General features: G+C 37.9%; 1 protein-coding gene across 2 annotated transcripts in view; it reads left to right on the top strand.

Annotated features, from left to right (window-relative positions):
- Positions 1–18,493, top strand: part of zdhhc9 (zinc finger DHHC-type palmitoyltransferase 9) — a 66,271-nt gene that overhangs the window by 22,953 nt on the left and 24,825 nt on the right. For both annotated transcript variants that reach the window (XM_051935074.1, XM_028815887.2), the window contains exon 2: positions 14,418–14,578. In XM_051935074.1, coding sequence (XP_051791034.1) covers positions 14,418–14,578 — 161 coding nt within the window. The remainder of the gene's footprint in view (positions 1–14,417; positions 14,579–18,493) is intronic.

The following is an 18,493-nucleotide window of genomic DNA, read 5'->3' as shown; positions in this document are numbered from 1 at the left end:
AGACGCCATGTATCGGCCTGGATGTGTCGGCCGGGATGAGCTGCTGGCCGTCCATCACTTTATATATATATATATATATATATATATATATATATATATATATATATATATATATATATATATATATATATATATATATATAATATGATTCAGCTTAATTTATGGCCCTTTATGTAAAAGGGCTTCCAGTATACTAAAGAATAAATAATTAGCCTTTAGCTCTTTATTTAACTGAATCGTAAAAGGGGTATATTAAATAGAGTAGTAGTGGTTCAATAAACTGGAGCAGCATTGTGGCACAGCAGCTCCTATTGCTGTCTTATAGATCCAGAATTCTGTGCCCATTTTTAAGTTTAATTTGTGGCTCTTAATTAGGACTATTGTTTGTGTATGTTTCCTGTAATAGACTGATTTGCTGTCTAAGGTTGGTTGTGGCCTTATGGCCAAGATAGTCAGTCCGCTGAACTGGATAAACATGTTAGAGATTGAGTAGAAGGTTTTCCAAATACTGCACTAAAATAAGGTGCGTGGAATTGAAACCAAATCTGTCTTCACACAACTGCTGGTTAGGGTTACTGGGTGGGCATATTAAAAAAAAAGAAGTGTTCATTTTGTAGGTCTAGTTGGTATCCCTTCCATTTTGTAAGGTTTCCATTTCTTCCAAGAAAGGTTTAAATTAAAGCCAAATTAGAGAGTGTGGTGAATAATTGTGCTAGCAAAGCTTTTTACAACTCTTTTGCTTGGACCTTAATTTTCTATGTGGCCTCTAGCTTTTCAGGGCCCATTTTTTGTCTCTGTGTGACCCTGAGCAGGTCAGTTAATGCACATCATTAGCACACTGCAATTCTGTGCTTGTATATCACCCTGGGATACTGTTCACTGTACACAATAGGTGTTTGGCAAGTCACCCTCTGGTTTCACAATGGTTTTGATAGTGTCACAGAAGGATGGAGGGGGGTATCCTGTCTTTCATGACTCTGTCATGTTTGTTTAGTGTTTTTGGTGAGTAAAGTCCATCTGAACATGATACAGAATCTGCTTCCTTATTTCAACACCTGACGCTGCTTCTAGTTTATTTGGCTGCCTTTCTGTCTGTTCCAGTCTTTGGCATTAATTTGTATCTCAAACCACAAAAAGGGTGACATCCTGTGAATGGCTACGTTGCATTTAAAAAGGGGGGAAAATCTACATTTAAATATGCTTAATATATTCTGAATAGGTTATATCTTTTTGTTTTATAATACCATTCTCTGACAAATGAGCAAATGAGGATGTGTGTCTGAAGCAGAATGAGTGCTATTTCCTTCTATTTAACAAATACATTTGCATACATATCTTTTTTGTTTCTACTCTTTGCTGGTTTAATCACATCCAAAGACATGAATGTGATGAGAAGGTTGTCTTCTTCACACTTCATGATTGTGGGGATTCAGTGTCTGGGTTTCCATGTGCCTTTGGCTTGTTTTCATTAGCACCTTTAGCTACAGCACAGAACTTGTTCAGTTTGGCTTGAAGAGTGGGATGCTGTCATTACTAGGATTTGAACCCTGTCAATAATTGCATGCAGCAATGTTTAAAAAGCCTCCTCTTTTTCCATTTTTTTAATATGTATACCTATCATTCCACTGAGTTGATCTTTCTTTGTGTTGTTCCATCTTTCAATTTCTTCATGTTCTACATTTTCACTTGTTACAACCAGACATTCTTTGTCTCTCATGTCCCTGTTGATGAAATGGTTAATTGCAAAACCAGCTGAGTCCTGGATATTTGTCTTCTCTGCAAAGGGCAGTGTGTCACCCTGGCTCCCAGAAGGGAGAAAAAGTAAAATGATTTGAAATCAGACTGCGGCAAGCTTTGGTGGGGGGGTAGGGGGGTGGTTAGTAGCAGGCTGGTCTGTATGCGTTGGCACTGCTCTCTTAGATTAAGGTCACAGAGGTCTAAAAACGGCAGGGAGGGAGACCTGTCTGCACTTTCACATTTAGTTTTAAATGAGAGCAGTCAGACCTGCTAAGTGGAGTAATGTGAACAATTGGTAATAAGTGTACTGAAGCACGTTTCTGGCCTTACAGTTGCGTGCCTGGCAAATTTAAAGCAGCCAAGGACTTTTTAGTTCAAGGGATGTTCGTCTTTTGAAATAACATTTTGTTTAAGAGTTTTATAAAAATGTATAGTATGTCATATCCTAAAAACTTGAAGCTGAAGTGCATGGTTTAGTGTTGAAATACCAGAGCCGTTTTAATTATTAATTCTTCTCATATATTCTAATGTTTTTAGTAGTGAGTCATTCATAAAGTGGGCTGACAAGATGTCCTCCATCCTCGATGTAAGTGTTCTGTCACTTAGTGTCCCTGATTGGCTCCTGCTCTTTAACAGCTGGTGTAAGCTACATCACCCTCTACAGTTATCATAAAGCCTCACCCATTCTGAATTCTCTAAGCCTCACAACATTAATTATGGCATCAGGCATGGTTGTGAATGTGCTTTCCTGAAGTCGGAGTCCTGGTTAATGTTGGGCGGAGTGGTGGCTCTGAGGCTAAGGATCTGTGCTGGTATCCAGAAGGTTGCCGGTTTGAGTCCCCGTCACTGCCAAAAGAGATCCTTCTCTGCTGGGTCCTTGAGCAAGACCCTTAACCTGTAATTGCTCCAGGGGCACTGTACAATGGCTGACCCTGCGCTCTGACCCCAAGGGGTATGCGAAAACTAACAAATTCCTAATACAAGAAATTGTATAAGGTGAAATAAAGAACCAAAAAAAAAAAAATATTCAAGTTTCTAGCCCTGGGCCCTCTGTATTCTCGTGATCATCTTATTTTACATTAATCTTCACTATTTAATTTATATATTCCCTGGGTCAGGATTACCACATGTACACCAGCGGGGCATGCTGGGACCTGTAGTTCTAAGGGACAGCCCTGTTGGTTTACATGGGGGCTACCGGGGGAGCTGCCAGGATTAATGATCCCTTCTTTGTGGGGCTTCCAGTTGACCCAGAAGTGCTTACAATGGGCTGTGCCTTTAGCACCGGAAGTACTCCTGGGTCCAAGATGAAAGAAGCCTGTGAGTGGTATTTGCATTAATAAAACATATTTGCACCCAGGACTTGTGTTTGTGAGGTTGTGTCACTTTCACATTTAGTATTTATGGTATGGTTAAAGAATTATTATGGAGTGTGGACATCCCTTCCATTTGGTAAGGTTTGTGCCGCACTCCGATAGAACAGTACAGTTATTAGGTTTGGGTGTAATATTAGTTTTAATGTTGGTAGAAGCCTAAAAAAATACTCCAGTAGACTATTCTACAGAGAATTTATTTTTGCACAGGTTGGCCTGCATTGTTTTAATGTTAATGCACAACTTTGCCGTTGGTCTATGCTGTGTAGAATTACTATGTTTGGTTTCAGAACTAGTTGCAGCTTCTGTGACAGAGGCACTGGGCCTCATTTCAGCTGATCGCAATCTATTTCTAAAAAAAGTGTTGGTATTCATCAACATGGATATGGCTGTCCTATGTGACCAAATCCCACGTCAACTCTGAGGTTGGCACATCTAACATTTTGTCAACAAGAAGGGTATTCTAGCCCAGTAATTTGAAACTGTGCATTAGAGAAGCTTTAATGCAGGTAATATTGGGGAATGAATGCGTGTCCAGTTATCACAGATTTATCAAGGTTAGAGCTGCTGTGAAATCCAAGCAAAATGTCTTCTAATTAAATTGAACTAGTGTAAGTAGACTTTTGTTGGTAATGTTGAATTAATAGAAAACTTCAAACTGGCCCTGAATTACTGAGTGTGGCTCTGTTCATGGGAGTGCCATGCAGTCTTACACATCTTTCTGTGTTTCTTCCTTCTATAATATGTCCACGTTCATCAGAATTCTGTAGTTGGATTTATTATTTTTATAATGTTCTTATGAATGGGTGGTCATATCTGGAGACGTAAGGAATTGGTACCTTAAACCCTGAGCCATTTATCAGAACAAAAGTGCTATTAGTGGGTTTAAGTGTATGTCTATGTAATGAGAAATTTGAGAATTGAAACTGAACACTTTTTAATTGCATGCTATGAAAGGAACTTAATGAAATAAATGTCGTTCAGTAACTGTAAAATAAAAACATGCTCCATCTAGTTTATTCTCCCTGTAACCTTGTGTGCAAGGTAGGAATCAAGCAGACTTTGACAGGGTGCCAGTCTGTTTGTACAGGGACAATATTTAAAATTCTCATTGTATTTGTATTTTCTTTATTGCTTTATGAAAGACTATTTCCTGCCTTTCATTTACCTGTAATGCCCGAATAGGTTAGTTGATTTGCAACCTCTTACTGTATGTATATAAAAAGTATTAGAATTGTAAATTTTAAAGTTTGATAATTCCTTTTAATACATTTTTTGTTTTTCCCCAAACAACTTTATTGTAATAAAGATGCTATTTTTTGATGTACTTTTTATTTTTGAAAACCAGAACATTTATGTACAAAGGCATGCTACTCTTGGACACAAATAATAACCAATAAAACCATTAACTTCAAAATCAATACAAAAAGGTGGAAAAATAAAAATACAAAGACAACAGACAAAATAAGATTCAACCCCTACCCATAAAAAGACATTTTTGATGTGATACGGTGACACTATGGCACATGATTAGGCAGTTTTTATTTCATAATATTTGTATCCTTTTTGGACGAGACATTGAAATGTGATTCCATGGTTTTGAGTGTTATTTTGTGTATCTGACAAGCTTCTGTATCAGTTTGCCTTGGTGCAGATTAGAATGCCCCCACATCATTTTATCTTCAGACATCAGCACAGTAAAAGTAGTAAGCCATGTCTTCTGTGGTGTGAAGGGTATTTTGTAATGTAATACCTGTAGTGCTCCGATTCTCAGCTGGAGATTTACATTATGCAATGATAGCAAAAATGAACACCATCAGCAACACCAGTATGCTCAAAGAGAAGCTTTTGTAGATTTAAACCTTGATTTTGCTTTACAAGTTGGCTTTGAAGACACTGCATGATGTTTACAACACTTTCAAATTATTTGTTTGGAACAATTGGATTAGGTAAGACTCCTCATTTTATTTAAGAAGTTTAACCACATTTAAAATTTATATATTCACTTTTCCCCTAGGACTTGACCTTTTCTAAAATACAAATTTGTAAAGTCATTAACCAGTGGCCCAAAAGTTTGCAGTCCCTCCCAAACATGGCAGTTACTGTTTTAATCAATGCCTGCTGAAGACTTACTACTTGAGTGGCCAAGCAACCCCTGGTGGATCAATCAATTAATGTGGCGAGGCTAACATCTCTTATATATATTTCTCTTCTGGTTCGTCCTGCTTCCACTTCAAAACTGGTCCCGCCCTCATGCAGCCGACACGGCATTTCTCGATTTCTATTCGTCGTCTTCCATGTCATGCACTATACTGGCCTGCTGAGCGTAATACATCCAACAAGTACTCAAGGTGCTGCTACAACGGTAAAGTAGCTTTACTAGTTTTGCGGGAGCCACCTGTGTCTTTACAACAGCTTCTTACACAGCAAACATCAGAAGCTAAAAATTATCGTGAACACATTTGAGAATATAACCCTTCTCTAGTGTTTGCTTCCATGGGTGCACAGATAACTCAACCTCCTGGCCATGGACCATACTGCTTTAAAATACACGGGCAAATTTATCACCAAATCTCTCCACTATACGCCAACACTTCTACCTCTCCAGGATATGGACAGTTGAATGTTTTTGACACAGCGCAAGCTACTAAAGTACGCTTACAAAATAAAGCAAATTCTGCATGCAGCGAAAATGTACTTCTCCAGCTAGATTCCATGCTCAGAACCATCAACCCCTTCGCTAAATCATACAAACACATGTATGAAATCGCTCGGTCCAATCCAACAGCATCTGTACGAATGGTTTTCAAGGAAACCCCTAGGCACTATTTACGACAATACAATGCCCTGACATGTCACACCGATGTTGCGGCAATTTTCGTTGGAGAAGATGGTGAAACGCCTGCCGAAAGGGACATTTGCATCTATCCCATAGGCAACTCCTGTAAACAGATTTACACACTCAATATGAATTGTGATCCTATGGTCTACCCACTTTTATTCCCTTACAGAGACATTGGCTGGCACAAAGATTTACAACATGTTCCAGATGAAAGAACTGCCAAACAAATGAGGCTTACTCAATGCCAATTTTACGTGTACAGATTAGCAATGAGGAATACATTTAGTATTTTGCACTCCAGCGGCAAACTATTCCAACAGTACGTCGTAGATGCATATGTTAAAACAGAGGGCACGCGTCTCAACTATCTCAGATTACATCAAAAAGATCTGCGCATCGAACTATCAGACGCACTGCAAGCAAACGCTGAAAATAACAATGTTCGTGTAGGCAAAATGATCATATTACTGTCCACATTTCCAGGAAGTCCAAGATACATGCAACAAAACTATCAGGATGCCATGGCCATAGTACGTAAATTCGGAAAGCCTGATTTATTTATCACTTTCACATGTAATCCTGCTTGGCCGGAAATTCCATATGCACACTGCGTTTTTCAAGAAGTATTTATTTCTTCTTAATTTCTGAATTCCTTTCTCACCGTTTTCCATTCCTATTCTTACACCGCCGTATGCTACGGCGGGTGTCGGCTAGTATCCAAGAAAAGATTAATGCTGTCTATTTAAATGGCTGCTTTATTTCCATAACCTTTTTTTGAAAGGTCTAGCAGCCAACTATGTTATTTAACTGTACAGTTTCATCATGTTGTGTACATGGAAGCTCAGCAAAATGTGAAAAAATTGCAGACAGCTTGGGCTAATTGTTTTTTTGGTTTGTAATGTAAAAAAAAAAGCAGGCAACCAGGCTGTTAAGCTTTTTCGGATCCTGGTGATTCTTGGTGTTCATAAAAAATCGTAAATTCCATCCTGACGGTCTAGTCTTTGATGACTTGGATTTTTTTGCTCACAGCCATGTCTCGGACTGGAAGAATGAGCAACCTACCTGGTATATAGTGAAGTTGAGGAAGACCTTCTGCGTGTGTGGCTGAGATCAGTGTTTTCTACTATGGGCGATGCTGTCACTGTGCTGTGATAGGCTTTCTCATCAAACAGTCTTGCATTCATCCAGTTAATGAATTCTCTCAAAATGATATTGATAGTTAAACTGAACAGTGCAAATACTAGATTTGACCAAATGTTTTTTTCAATTCTAGGAAGATCTATAATGGTGAGTTCATAATGTGTAAATATTTTATATTTATGACAGCTGCCTATTTAATATCACCTGCATTTGCATCTTTTGTTGAAAATGGTTTGATTACGTGATCAGTTTTCAGTGAGACCACCTGTATTTATAGATCATGTACTTATCAACCTTTGAATAGCAAGGGTGTTTAGGTACAAACTCTGCTTTTCAAAACCTAGGTTTAACTTGTGTGAAAGTCACATACAGTATTCATAATGACTTAATACTTCATGACCTGAAAGAATACAAAATGGTGTGTTGTTGTTGTTGTGTTTTTTTTTTTTTTTTTTTTTTTTTAAATGTGTTGCTGAGATCTGCTGCAGCTGTGTTTAGATGAATCACAGATCTGTTGGCTGTGGTGCCCTAGTGGAGTGTGGGATAAAGCAAAGATCCACAGCTCTAAGCCCAAGCTCTGTGTATGTAATGTATTGCTTAAAAGTTTTTTGTAAAGAGGTGAACAGATGGCACATCCACCCTTGGCATGCGACAGACATCTGTGTATAGCTGAGAAGAGGACACTTTCCCATCTTTTGTTACGGAGTGGTTTTGTTTAGGGCAGAGTGGTCAGTCAGCGCACTGTAAGGGATCCTTTTGTTGTTTATGCCAAATACAGACATGAAGGCTATAATTAAAGTGGCAAAACAAAGGGAGTGCCTAATATCTTTTTGCATTGATTCTACTCCATCTGTGTAGCACTAGCACGCCAACTAACTGTGCTCAAAATAAAATGTCATACTGTAAGATGCTAGCCTTGAACATCTGTAATGCCACTCTGTCTCTCTCTGGTTTAAATGTTTATTGCTTTTATCTGAAAACAGATTGGTTTATATGATCCAATTGTGTGGAATGTGGGCAAGGTTGACATTTTTAAGTGCTTATTTCTAAATTTTTTTTTTTTTTTTCACCTAATGTTGGCTTGACCTAATTCTATCTCCCTTCTTGATCCGAGACAGATGAGGGATACCTTCAGGGCACACAACACTGTAAGCATGCTAGGTTGCTGGTGTAGATCATTTTTCCTATCTGTGGTATCAGCAATGGGGTGGAGTATGAATCATTGAGGCATGGAATTGGTAAGCTTTTTGTAGCTTATGTGAGTCAGTCAAATCAACGGCATTCTTGTAGTTCAGGTCAGAGTTAAATGAACATGTCCATGACTATCGTGACCAAAGACATTTAGGATTGTAGCATCCCACACTCCAGCGACAATCTGTTATATTTTGTATTGTAGATTCGTTCTAGTTTGGCATTATCACATCTTGTAATTTACTTGTCACAGCAGACACGTGAATCCTATACGCCAATTAATTTCTAGATTCTCTTTCTGTGCAGCAATTTCTATCCTTTGCCCACATTACTTTTATTGATTTCTCTTGAGTGTCTTGTGTAACTTTCTCTTTCCAGCTCAGCCTACTAGTTTTATTTACCCCAATACATTTTCAAATGTACAGACTTTCTTGTCTTGCTGCTTTAGGAGAACAGTTAAATCTTTTCTTAAGAAGCAATAACTTGGATGATAATACTCTTGACTACATTCCATGCAGCAAGTGATGGAATTGAACATTGTGCACAGTGATAGTTATTGTATCCAGTGCTGGGTAGGAGCTGACTCCCATGAAAGTAAAGAATCGTTCAGTTAGATAAAACAGAAGACAAAAATCCCCAATAAGGAAAGCATGACACACAAATTCTCTACTTTTCCTGTACCATGTTTGCTGATATTGATACTTTTTTCAGCATTTTATTTGAATACATATTGCAAATTTTCTGTATAAACCGACGACTTAAACGGTTATTGTTAAAATAACGTAAACATTTAAATTTGCCAGTTAGCTTACCTTCGGGAACGTAAGAAAAAGTAACATACCATAACACATTTTGTTATTTTGATTTGCTTTAAATGAAAATGTTTTATTACTCAGCCATGCTCATCAGAGTAATGCAAATTGCTTTCCAGCTGTTTTGATTGAATATTTTAACTTTCTTCAATAATAGCTCAGATGACAGAGGAGAGGCATTCTGAAGTGCAGGTAATTCAAAATTACTGTCTCCCACCACCTTTAGCTCTGTGTGAGGCGTCCTATTTTCCAGATGTTGATTTTTAGATTACTTGCTGCACCAGCAATGCTTTGTTTGACAGTTCAGCCACAAATATGTAGACTTTGCAACTTACATTATTAGTGAGTTCAAATTATACTGGAACTACCTTCTTGCTTCAAGTTGTTGTCTTCCATAATTTTGGAAGCAGGGGCCTTTGAAATCTCCACATCCCACTGGATGAACATGACAGGTCACACGTGTATCTTGAGAGCTATATTCACATACATACTGCTAGGCTGAATCAATTTAAAGTATTTTTTTTTTTTTTTTTTTTTTTTTGTGTGTGTGTGTGTGTGTGTGTGTATATATAAAATATAGATTTCTCTCTCTCTCTCTCTCTCTCTCTCTCTGTCTTCCCCTACTGTATTTCTCTACTAATGCAGTCATGTTCCTCAGCCAGATGTCAACACATGGAAAAAGCTTGGAAAGGGTCTATCTGGCATGAATTAAAATGTGATGACTAAAATGTCCACTTTACTGCATATCGTCCGGTAGGCAGAATGAACTGCTAGCAGTGTACTGGAATATTTATTAGCTGGATGTGGCCCAGTTTGTATTTAGCTGTATTCATGTGCTATGGGAGTTTCTCCCCTTACCTCTTTGTTCTGTTCTTGTAAAATTCAGGTAGAGAAGCGACATTGCTTCTGATTGTTGTATTTGGTCTACATGAAAATCATTTAAAGTTTAGCTTAATTTTTACATGAATAACAATTGCACAGTAAGCATATTACAAGTGTATTGCATTGCTTAGGGTATTTTGTGGTTAGTTTATATTCTATCTGGCTGAAAGTTTTTCATTTTTTATATGATTGGCTATGGTGAAAGTTCAGCATTATATCAAAACTAGAAGATTTGCATAGCATTATCTTTTCTGAAATGTTTAACTCTTGAGGTTGGCCTTGGGTTTACGGAGGTTGAGAATTTGCCATGGCAGCCAATGAGGTTAGAGGCAGTTGGGAGTTTAAATGGTAATGCTGATAGGGAAGCAAGAGTTTTGCCTAAGGACTTCACCATCTACCCTCCACTCCTCACTATGGATGTGAGTTTAGGGTAGTGGCTGAGATTGCTGGAACAGTTGGTTGAAATGAATTCACTGCATAGAATAGCTGGTCTCGCTTTATTTAATCATTTGCAAGGACCTTTGAAGAGACTGAGAAGAGCAGTTTACAGGAATGTTTAAGATACCCCATGGATTCCTCGATTGAACTGGTGAAATAATCCTTTGGAGTCTCCAGCTATTTTCCTTTAGATCGGTGCATATTTTTCTTACTCTCTGTTGCAATAAACGCTTCAAATATTTTTCTCCTGTGGTCACTTTGGTTACTTGGCTCAATGGTAGCATAAACTGAAATTGCAACTGCATGTGGAGTTTGCAGCAGTTCTGGGTCTTTATAGCTAGGACTGCCTGGTAGATTTATTAAAAGAAAGTATTTTTTTTAATACACTGAACCAGAATACATTTTCACAGGGGAGTATGGTGAATGATTGTAATGAAGTTTACACCATAATAAGAGAAAGAGAACTTGTTTAGGAAGGAGGCAAATTTATAACAAAATCCTCCGACTACATGAGGATAATTTAATTACATGGGGAGCTAACTGATCATAACACATTTAATATGCTGCCCTGGTAACATTGCATTAATCATTTCTTTGTGCTGATCCAATAGCAATTAAATGAACTCTGGAACATTTGAAAGCCCACAGGCGTTAGAAGTTTGACGTTTGTAATTCGGGTATCAGCAGAAATGGTTGTACTCGGAGGTCTTAAAGCAGATTTGGTGAAAATGTTTTGTCCTCCGCCCAACACTGTTAAAGTAAAATGCAATGTTTTATAACTATTAAGGAGGCCTTTTTTGTTTTTCATAAAATGTAGAACTAAAGAAAAATTGTTGTAATCTTGTGTATATTGTTTAGTGTCGGTGTTTAGCAAAGTGTACTTACAGTAGTGGGGTATGTCTTGGTTAGCTGATGGGTTTATTTTGATGCCAGCTCTTTCATTTCCCCACCTTGTTAATTTAAGTTTATGTGCTTTTTATGCATCTTGGAAAAGTTGAGCAGGATTAAGGTTTACAAGTGACCTTTACTGGTAGCTATTGAAACAGATGCCTCATACGGAGTTTACTGCAGTCTTTAATACATGGTGATAAGGATGTGGATGGTGACTTCATCTGCCTGTTGAAAACACATCTGATTTGTTGCAACGTAGAAAGGGTAGCACCTCAGAAGAATTTGGAAAGTAAGACTTTGTTTTCTCTGACTTTTTGAAAGGAAAATTGAATAGAAGCCCATACATTTAATTTTGGTATGTATACTATTCAGTTCAGGGTCACATTGAATTCAAGTCTATTCTAGTAGCATCATGTTCAAGGTAGATACCAGTGCTGAATGGGATGAGAGTCCTTCACAGGGCACATTTGTGCACACATCCACACTGGGCAATTTAAAATCCCCAGTTCATTTAATGTTAAAAAAAAAAAAATATATATATATATATCATAACAGGAATAACAGACTGTTTGGTGTCGATGACTGTCACCAGTGTTGCTTTGGGGAGTTAAAAGGATGTACATACATTTACATACTGTACATATGTAAATATGTTCCTGTAATGTGTCTGCTATAACCTTTTGTCCAGATACTTCAGTTTTTCTCCAACATTCTAAAGATCTGAAGAGTAGACTGATTTGGCAACTCTAATTTGGATCCTGTAGTGGATCAACAACCCATTCAAGTTTGGTTCTTGCCTTTTGCCTAGTGTTATTTATATAAGGTCTGTCTTTTTCCTTGACCTTGAATTGGGTTAAATAGGTTTGAGAATGTTTCAATGAGTGATGTTCAATTGAAAATCTTACTGTATTTAACATATTGTAACTTTTTTTTTTTTTTAATAGATTTATGTAGGTCTTTAGGCAAGAAGGAAACAAGGTGATGGGTGTGCATGTCTACTGTTCATCTTACTGGTTTTCCCTAGAGTTGTTTACTTTGTGGATCTTTCAGAGATTTCCACTTCTGTGGCTTTAACTGGATGTTATGTGTATGATGGTATGTCAGGCTCTCCAAGTCTGTAATGTATATAAAAGGCGCAATCCTGGGAGCTGAGCCCTCAGAGTTGGTGTCCTGCATGCAGACCTCTGTTCCTCTTTGTTTCACAGATCCATGTCCATGAACACGTGACAAAACAGTAAAAATGAATGCACATGATTTTTTTTTTTTTACTATTGTAAAGTGATTTACTCATTTTTGTTGCACTTAGCCAGCTGGTAAATATCAACAAGCTGGAATGGTCTCCAGTAATTTCCAAAACATTGAAACATTAAGGACATTGAATTTGTGGCTAGTAGTTGGCAATAACAAGAAATGTTAGCTTTACATTTGCATTTCTCTTACCAAGCTCACAGTTAACAATGATACATTGTTCCAAGTAGCATCTATTTTCTCACCTGCCTATATTCAGTTCAGGGTTATTTGAGTTGCACTTAACTTTTTTTATATCGAGCATTGTTTTAAAGCTGCAAGCAACCATGGAAAGGGCCTCCCATCCATTGCAGGGCACAATGGCAAGCCTTTCAGTGCTGGGGTAGTTTGGATTTGCATGTTATCCATAATACATCTGTGTTAGTTTGAGTGGAAAAGTAGAGTATCTGACAGAAAAATCCAAACCGACATAATGAAAACTGCAGACTCCATGCAGACAGTGCCCAGGCTGGGATTCAAACACAGCATGAGTGGCTTTCAGCTAATATTATACACTTGTGTGTTGCCCTCTGCTGCCTTCTGATGGTATATGGGAAATCAGTTCGCCTTCAGCCTATCCTCGTGACTGGCAGCTCAAATGCTCAGAGTAATTTTCGGAATACTCCTGAAACACAAACAGCATGTATTATCTTGCCCAGTGGGCCACTTATCCACACTGGTTTTTGCAGAAGATCTCTAGTTAGTATTGTGGAAGTCTCTTCTAAATAAAGTTTACTTGCATGCTTTTTACTTTGGCTACAAAGTAGGCAGTACAGAGTAAATAAGAGGAGATGATGGTACTGGTTTTGTGCATCTGAAATTATAAAGAACTGATTCCACACATTTGGCAGGGCTGCACAACAGGCTGGGATCATGTTTACTGGTCATTGTGTGGTACGTTTTAGCTACATGATGCCATACCCCCCCCCCCTTCCCCCAAGGGAGTACAGAAAATCAAATTATAAGTTAAAACGAACTAACCGTTATCAGCTATACTATGTCTCCCTGAAATTGTAACTTAATAGCCCTGGATTAAGTGCTTCTTTTTTGGTGTAAAATCCTTTTGTGAAATTTAGCCACATGAAGAATGAAGGGGGAAGCTTTTATTTGTGATCGGTATTCCTATGTGGCACTTAGGCCTCCCTCCTGCTGTGAAACATGCAGTTTAAAAAATGCTTTTCCAAAAACCAGAAATGGGAAGATTTATTTGCAGTCTAAACATGTTCATTGGAACAGTGTAGACCTACATGAAAGCCTTTAGCTCACTAAATTATGCTGCCTGTGGCACACTTGTCAAGCTGTCACTCCCGTGGGTCTTGGAAGAAAGCAAAACATGTGGTAATTAATCTGAAGATTGGCCTAAAAGGATATTTTTGTGTTCATGATTGACTCCTGCCCACACAAACAAGAAGAGGTAGTGGTTACTATTTGTTGTTTGGTACCCTGAATGAATTGGGGCCATTGTGACAATTGGTAGTCTAAAATGGATCCTAGAATATCTCAAGTTTTATGCATAGACTGTTTCTAGGCTTGATGATGGCTCAACTTTTAACATCCACTGAACCTTTCATTCTTAACATGAGGCTCATTGATCGCAATAGGACCCTCATGACAAGCCTTCACCTGTTTCCTCATAGATAAAGATTGAGCATGGCTGCCATTTCTTTCTGTCTGGTGTTGTGTTGCTAAATAAGTGTAGTTAAGTAGCTTGCCATTCAATGTAAAACATGTTAAGTGGATATTATATTTACAAGGGAAGCAGAAAGTTTGGTCATATGTCAAGGGTAACACAACTTAATTTTTTTTTCTTTCTTTCTTTCACAGGTGTCCATATTTGGCAGTTCACCTCTCTCCTGCCATCCCAGTCTTTGCCATTGTACTGTTCTTCTTTGTGATGGCTATGCTGCTACGGACAAGTTTCAGTGACCCTGGTGTGCTACCCAGAGCCCAGCCGGATGAGGCAATGTATATTGAGATGGAGATTGGTAAGAACATTTTTTAGTTTTGTTATGATTAGCTTGAGGGGAAAAAACAGTGCATGCAGGAAAGGGTCATATGATTGACTTGATTCGTGCCTTTTACCACATGCTCTGGGATAGGGTTCCAGTCTCTGTCCCTTAAACCAGGGGTCCCCAACCCCCGGTCCGCGGCCCACTACCGGGCCGCAGCCATCTGACAGCCGGGCCGCGAGAGAACTGCCGGCAACGGAGACTCACGCAGACTTTTCAGAACGCTAGGCGGGTGGGGCTTTGCAGCGGCGCAGAGAGAGGAGAGAGACTATGAGGGGCCAAACAGGCCATACATCATATATTTCTGTGTGTAATCTATTGGTAAGTGACCGAGGTGAGAGAGTATTACAACAAAGTATTTTTATGGTCCCGACAGTTTCCCTATATGACACGAGTCTATAGAAATCTCGTTACTACGAAGTACATTCAGCAGATGCTTTCATTACAACGAAGTGACCTTGAAATGCTTGAACAATCATCCACAGAGCAGTTAGATCTGTGGTCGCAGCTCAGTTGTGCACGTTTGCACAACGATCCCCAAACAGAAACATTGTAAAAAAAAAAAAAAAAAAAAAAAGTCTCTTTCTTCGAACTTTCCTCGTACTGTTTGCTGTTTTTGTTGTCTGGTTTTCAGTGATACCTTTTGCTTATTGCTTGTCAACATTTGAAAAACATCCATTAGAATTTAACTCATTGTCACCCTCCTATAGAAACGGCAGACACGATAAAAAGATAGCAGTGTTAATATTTGTGATGTGCAATCTGTTGGAATGGCAAATGCAAAGCATATGTCTTTGTTATATGCAAAAAAAGAAAAAATTTCGGGTTGCAAACGTATGCGAACTGCTTAATAACTTAATAATAACAGAAATGTTATGGAAATTGTGTATAAAACTGCCCACTCCTCCCCCCGACCGGTCCGTGGAAAAATTTGCATCTAATAAAGTGGTCCTTGCTGTCAAAAAGGTTGGGGACCACTGCCTTAAATGACCGAGTCTCTTGTCCCAATCCCAACGATTGGTTAATGTGATATGAGCTTCTGTGATAGGCCCCAGTGCCCCACAACAGAGTTAAGTGTTTTAAAAGTTTGTTTTTCATATGACTTAGATATTGAATTGACTGCTATTCTCAATGTGAAATTTCATTAGCAATGTATACAGTACATAAATATTGCATTCAGGAGTTTTCACTGTTACACAGAAATATTAAAATACTGAAAGGTTTTAAGTAGCTACTTGCATCACTTTCTTTCCCTATTCTCTACTGAAGCTCTGGCAGGTTTTAAGCTTGCATATTAATCTGTGAATCTTCTCATTGGCAAGCTCAAGCACTCTTCAGCAGCAATGTGTCCATGTGTTTCCTTGCAGGGCTGAATCCCCGGTGGAATGCAGGGACCTAACTTAAGTATGATGCCTTGCCATTGCAGGCTATACTTTTCCATCAAACCACATTCACTCTTACCAGGTCATTTTTTCAATCCCCTTTCAAACTAACTTGTTCACTGGGGACGCAGGGGAAACTGTTAACTATACATAGAAACAAAGTTGGCACTTGAACCTAGGGCCCTACATCAATGAATTGACAATGTTAACTTTTGTATTAAAGTGCTCTTCAGAATTCAGATATGCCCAGCTTCATTCTGATCTCTCAATTCAGAAAAGAAAAAAAATGCTCCTTAAAGATTTGTATGTTTGGTTAATTAGAAGTGCCACACTGGCTGTGTGAGAGTGAACATGTGATGAATAGGCATGCCATGCATCGTTGGTTGTTGCTGACTTAATCTGGAATTGGAGTAAATGGGTTTGAGAATGTGTTATTAAATACATTCTTAAGGTTACACTAGTAGAGAGAAGACTTAATACAGTCGGTTGAGATAATACTGTCCTAGCATAATTTGTCCAACAGCTGTGCTTCTTCTTAGTATTTGTGTCCATCATCCTTTGTGTTTGTCTGCTAGGTGGATTACATCTTGCCTGAAGAAGGGGCCTAAGTTGCCTCGAAAGCTTGCATATTGTAATCTTTTTAAGTTAGCCAATAAAAGGTGTCATTTTGCTTGACTTTTCTCTGCTAGAGGGATAAAGACACTGAGTTGATCAGCAGATTGCTAAAAGCTTGGTTCCTAGTGGAAGTATTAATAATGTGTGGTACTTCCTCAAATGGTCATTTTTTTTTTTTTAACAGATCAGTTTTCTAATTTATGTTTGTTTAATTATGTGTTAAAACTTACTGTCTTTCAAAACTATAGAAAGGATTGACTTCATTTTTTCTCATACCAAGTATTTTTCATTCTTCTAAGAGGAAGTTGAATATTTTTGTTGTTGCACCATTTCTATAACCCTGAATTTGCTGCAGGCAAAGTTCAACTTTTACATTGCTCATAACGTTTACTTTCATATCAGCATACCACTTACAGTGGTATTTTAGATTATTATCTAGTTAAAAAGGTCCATAACCCAGAGTGTGATTGTAAAATGAGGTAATTTAGGTTTATAAAGCAAAATCAATTAAGATGGAATAACTGCTGTGCTGTGTTTTTTGTACTTTTTTTTATATATATATATATATATATATATATATATATATATATATATATATATATATATATATATATATATATATATATATATATATATAAAGATGTTTGATTTATTTTACAGAGGAGGATTGTGTTTTGTCCTCCGAACCCCTTTGTTTTCTGACTTACTCTTGCTATTTTTTTGTGGTTATATACTAACTGATTGCATTCCTCAACTTTTGGAAAGAAAAGATATGCAATTTTTCATGAATGTAGATATTACAAATAACAAAATAAATAGTAATCCTTCTTTTAAACATAATTTTAAAACTTACTGTACTGTACTCTCCAGTTCAGTGCTGTGTGGAAGCTAAAACCTTGTCCTGGCAGCATTTGATACAGGGCAACAAATGTGAGTTGGGGCCCAGGCAATTTTAGGGCTAACACTCACATAAAGACCTTCAAAATCACCAGTTAATGTGGTGTTGGTGTGGTGTGTTCGTTGGTGATTTGGGAGGAAAGTCTGTGCAGACGTAGGGAGATGTTTTAAGTGCCACATGATGATAGTCAGGTTTGGAACTTGGCACTGCTGTCAAACAGATTCAGTACACAGAGTTAACTACTGCACTCTCAGTATTTTAAACATTAAAGACTTCCAAAACAATTGACATAATACTTATTAAGGATCTGTTTACTTTACTGGGTGGCATTGTGGCACAGTAGTTAGCATTGTTGTATCCCTTAGCTAGTGTCCTGGGTTTGATTTCAATGACTGGCTATTGCCTCTGTGTGGATTTTTCTCTGGCCGACACAGTTGATAGTAATTACTTCATTTAAATTCTCTACAGTAAGTCTTTGTTCGTTTTGTGTATTCATTTCACAGAACTGTCTAAACTTATGAAACTTTATCATCATCTTCACCTATCTGGTAGGGAATTTCATCCTTTGAACAAACATATAGTATGTGCAAGCTTAAAGTACATATTTAACTATAATGTTGTTATAAATTTAGATTTCTGGCTCACAATCAAGAGTAATACATTTTAATAACATAAGCATTTATCTGGGCAAAGGATGCCCTAAAACTCATGAGTTCAGGTTTTGAATCTTAGCCTGTCTGTTGTATGTGCTTAACTTGCATGTTATCCCCATTTATATGACAGTAATCCCCTGTGATGGACTGGCGCCCTGTTTAGGCTTAGTTCCTACCATGTGCAGTGTTGTCAGGATTTGCTCTAAATTGGACTATGTAGTTTTGATAATGGATAGGTGACTAACAGTGGAAGGCACAGTGGTATAGGTGGACAGCATTGCATGCAGCTATTCAGTACTAGTTCAGTTGCTGTCTTCTGTTTGAAGTCTGTATATTTCCCTAT

The sequence above is a fragment of the Erpetoichthys calabaricus genome, chromosome 12, assembly GCF_900747795.2.
Source record: "Erpetoichthys calabaricus chromosome 12, fErpCal1.3, whole genome shotgun sequence".
Lineage (NCBI taxonomy): Eukaryota > Metazoa > Chordata > Cladistia > Polypteriformes > Polypteridae > Erpetoichthys > Erpetoichthys calabaricus.
Note: the sequence above shows the minus strand (reverse complement) of the source record. Positions and strands in the feature narration are given on the sequence as shown.